General features: G+C 37.8%; 1 protein-coding gene across 1 annotated transcript in view; it reads right to left on the bottom strand.

The window, feature by feature from the left end:
• NUP133 (nucleoporin 133) overlaps positions 1–4,657 on the bottom strand; it is a 35,286-nt gene that overhangs the window by 15,632 nt on the left and 14,997 nt on the right. Inside the window, exons 13-17 of the mRNA XM_009281781.2 lie at positions 3,899–4,062; positions 2,283–2,377; positions 1,937–2,161; positions 827–949; positions 272–371 (exon numbers count right to left, since the gene is read on the bottom strand). Of these exons, the coding sequence (XP_009280056.2) occupies positions 272–371; positions 827–949; positions 1,937–2,161; positions 2,283–2,377; positions 3,899–4,062 (707 nt within the window). The remainder of the gene's footprint in view (positions 1–271; positions 372–826; positions 950–1,936; positions 2,162–2,282; positions 2,378–3,898; positions 4,063–4,657) is intronic.

Below are 4,657 nucleotides of genomic sequence, written 5' to 3'. Positions count from 1 at the left end.
CTTTGTTTCCCAAATTTTATTTTTGTAGTCAAATTTGCAATGCAAGTTTTAAAGAATTATCATCAATACTGGACAAAATAAGCGTTCATTGATTCATTCCATTTCATTCACCAAATGAAAGCTTTAGCTTCTCCTATTCTTACTGACAACCTTGTAGCAGCTTTTAACAGCAAGTTTAACATTCAGATTGAAATTCTTGTGTTCTGAAACTCATGAAAAGTATTTTTATTTAGGATAGATAGTTAATGAACTAGTAATAATAATTTCTCACCTGTCCATGGAATATATTCAGGTTCTCTTTCTGGAAGCTCTCCTGTTTTATATAAAGAGGCTCTAGATTGACGATACTGACAGGCAGCTTGCAGCATGTCCTATTTAAGGGCAAGGACATAAGTACTTTAAAGTCTACCTGCATATACACAGACTGTAAAAGATGTCGTCTTTTATAATTCTGAAATTTTCTTTTAATATCCCCCTTCTTTCTACACCACTTTCTCAGTTGTATAGAAGAGTACATACTGACTGAGCAAGAAACCCCGGTGCTCAAGCATAAGCTCTTCGCTCTTTGCTACGTACTCATGCTTTCACAACTTCCAACAATGCTGCAACTTCTCAAATTCTCTTCAGCAGTGGCTCAGGAGGAAAAGGAATGTCCCTAATTCTGCATGAGACCATCTTTTCCTTCTTAATATATTTGGACATGTGAAAAGTGCATTCACTTTTGCTCTCATATCAGTAACTCAGATGTACTGCACTCAACTTGTTGAGTGCTCTTCAATATTTACCTTCCCCTCCCACAAACATTTTAGTGAATGCAGTTCTGTACCTTAATGATGTTGTTCACGTTGACAACTATCTGGGCCCATTCAATTGATTCAATAGGCATATCTTTCAGGATTTGTTCCTCTTCTTCTAGTAAGCATTCAAAGATGGAATCTATCTGGGACACCTTAAAGATAGAAAGAAAAATTGCACTGAGCACAAACACATCCATTACCAGCTGATACCTGAAAGCCAAGTTATGAGTTGTGTAGAAAAATAAACAAATATTAGTAGAAACCACATCAATAGCCAAATATTAAAAGGTATCAACTACTCAAATGGATAATGAACTCATCAGCTTATATTTCATACAATACTCAGAATACATGAATTGCCTTATTTCTGCACTTAAATCTGGAAGAAAAAAAAATATCCTCTTTTTTGAAGGCAACTCCATAAACTTTCATTAAGCATATTCCTCCATATTCTTATGAAACATTTGGCAGTAGAACCTTTGTTAGATAAGTATACTGGATAACATACCTGCTTTAAAATAGCAGACTATTATTTCTATTTTCTTTTACATTTATTTTTCTCCATTAGCAACTACTGTCCTCTACAGGAAAAAACTTCCTAAGAATAAATGTTTTGTGTATAGTTCTTCTCAAGAAGGAAGAAAGAAATAAAGACTGGGCACTTGACTGGAATGCGGCATAAAATGAGAACTAGTTTAGATTCACTAATGTTAGAGAGGGCAAAAAATTATGAGAGACTGAATTCCATCCAGGATAGCTCATCAAAGCAGCTCTCCTATCTGGAAAGCTTCATACTCTTCAGTTCACCCCTTAAGAATGATAATTTAGCATACGTTTTCTGATGTGCCGGAGAATTTCACTTGTCTTTTTTTATTGCTCATCCATGTAGGTTAGTTGGAAATCATAACAACTTTACTTCTGCTGCATGAAATTCATCAGAATTCATGTTTCAGCTGCAGACATAAAAAAGTATGTACACTAAAGTGAGGAAAATATTACCGCACCATCCCTATTTAAAGGGAAATTGTGTAAAGTTGAACTGATTTTTAAAGGGAAAAGTTTCAAAGTACACATTAAAGCATTGCAACTTTTACTACATGCGATACTATACAATGATTCAGAAATAACAGGTTTCTTACCTCTCGAAAGAACACATCTGCAGGGGTAAGACTTGGTGGAATGTCACACTCCCTTTTGTTTAATGCGATCAGTATAGCAGCATTCACTAGATCAGGGAGCCTGGAGTGGTGATTCTTGAGAACGACAGCTGCTGCTAGTTTCTCTGCGTGCTCACAGAGCAACAATCGAGTTGCCATCAGCATCCCTCGTACTGGAAAACTGCCCAGACGTTCAAATACACCAACCTTTTATTAAAAAAAAAATGAAACACCACATGCACTTTAAACAGTGTTCTAGAAGAATTACTTTAAGACAAAGTAATACTCTACTGTGTGTGCCAATACCAAAAGAAGAGTAGAATTTTACCTGATGAAGAAACTCAATGAAGAAGGAATGTGCTTTTGTCTTATCCTCTAGCTGATGAAGAAGAATGAGAGATGTGGTGCTGAAACCAGCTGCTTCTAAAAAGAGAAAAATCTTAGATCAGAGCACTTGATATCTTCACTTCTTGGGTAACTATTTTTTTTTGCCTCTGAGGTTTTTTGAACTCTACCATAGCTGAAGTAAAGCCTTTAGAAGAAATAAAGTATCTTTAGATCAGTACAACTATTCTGAAGCACTCAATTCATTATGCTGCTAAAGTAGCAGCTCACCAGCTTATTCAAGTTCTAGTAAGATTCAGATTCAAATTTTTATCTTTATTATGGACTAGCTATTGCTAAATTTATTATGCCCTAGACCACAGCTACTACAAAATAAAGCGTTAACAGGCATTCAGACCTAATTGACACTGCATTGCCTGCACAATTCCACTGCACAACATAAGTGGTTGCCCAGCACTGTTCTACTTTTCTTCTTCCTCAAATGAGCTTGCGTCTGAAAAGCCACCTAACATTTCCATCCGGACAATCAGGTCCTTAAAGGAGTCAGTAAGGATGATGGAAGCTTCCTCCTGAGTATCCTCACAAGTATCTCACCTCAGCAGAGTTCTCCAGAGCCCAAGTTATTTTCCTATTTCAGAATTTTTGTATATTCTAAGTGTGCTTTAAACCAAAAGACTACCAAGATACAAAACCTCCCAAGAACTATCACTATGAGCAAAATTAGCAACACTATTTCCAAGAAGCTATCAATTTTCACTTCTTGCTTTAGCCAGGAATAAATGCAGATAAGCCGCCAAATTAGAAATAAAGTTGATTCAGAAAATACTAAGGATCTGATGCCTGACAATTTCTAACCAGCTGCCACACAGAAACAACAGCAGGAAGCATCAGCCATCTGTAACTATTTACTACATGAACTTTCAAACTAAGTCTCTGCCTAGTAACTGGCAACTGCTGCCTAGAGGTCCTGAGGACCGCTTCAAATTAACACTGTTCATAAGAGACAGGGAAGCATGAACAAAGAAGTTTCTTGCTGAAAACGTGTCTGCTTTAATCCTTTACGTACAACAAATACTCCAAAATACATTTCTCTAGACCTCCTTTAGGCAGACATAAATACCAACGCCCCACAGGGATACGAGCTCACTCTACCCAGGATCCAAGCCTACCACAAGCTGTGCAGCCACGCTGACAAAGGGCTAAGCATGAGCAAATAAGCTCTTTCTCTCGACGTATCTATTTGTGGAAAATACTTTAGATCTATCCAAGGAATCAGGGAAACACTAAAGTGACGCCACCTGTTCCTTGCATAAAGTACCCTTCTCAGAAATGTTTTCTTTGCTGTTTGTGTTTACTATATGAAGTCAAGAACTAACCACAGTAGACTGCAAGTTTATCTGGCAGCCTCATAGGACACATCTTTTAGCCTTTCTGGAAATATGTCGAGTGGTGGAAGAGGGCAAGGGACACCTATGCCTTTTTTGCAAAGCTTAAATTATAATTTTATCTAGAGTACTATAGACAGTTTTTCACCAAAAAAACCCCCCAACAACCAACACAAAAAACCCCAACAAAAAAACCCCACACCATTATGTTTACCTTCAGGTACAGATTCAGCCCATCTTGGATCAGAGGCAGGGTAATCATCCATTAAGTCCACACTGATCTGAGTCACTGCCCTATCCAGTTCAGCATCAGAATCCAGATCTGAACTACTTGGAAAGAGCTCAACTACCATGCTTTGTGCATTGACTATATCTTTCCTGAAATGAAAGAAATACAAAGTACGTGAAATAAAAACGATAGGATTATAGGAACAAGAACCACTCAATTAGTAGGATTTTCTGATATGCTTTTTGTAAAGTGATTATAAACATTTAGATGCTTTAGATTATAAACATCAAGCATTGTTTGGGCTATCTTTAAACTAATTACGGATAAAAGGTCTTCTGATTCTTTTAAAGCAAGTAGGCTGCACAATCTATAAAACAAAAAAGCACAAGCCAGGAAGTGTTTCAAGTCACTTTTTATTTTATTATCCCTATTATCATAGAATGGTTTGGATTGGAAGGGATCTTAAAGGTCATCTAGTTCCAACCCCCTCCTTGCCATGGGCAGGTATACCTTCCACTAGACCAGGTTGCTCAAAGCCCCATCCAACCTGGCCTTGATGGCCAGGGATGGCGCATCCACAACTTCTCTGGGCAACCTGCTCCAGTGCCTCACCACCCTCATAGTGAAGAATTTCTTCCTGATACCTAATCCAAATCTACCCTCTTTCAGTTTAAAGCCATTACCCCTTGTCCTATCACTACATGCCCTTGTAAAACGTCCCTCTCCAGCTTTCCTGTAGGCCCC

This window comes from Aptenodytes forsteri, unplaced genomic scaffold (assembly GCF_000699145.1).
Source record: "Aptenodytes forsteri isolate BGI_AS27 unplaced genomic scaffold, ASM69914v1 Scaffold132, whole genome shotgun sequence".
Taxonomy (NCBI): Eukaryota; Metazoa; Chordata; class Aves; order Sphenisciformes; family Spheniscidae; genus Aptenodytes; species Aptenodytes forsteri.
Note: the sequence above shows the minus strand (reverse complement) of the source record. Positions and strands in the feature narration are given on the sequence as shown.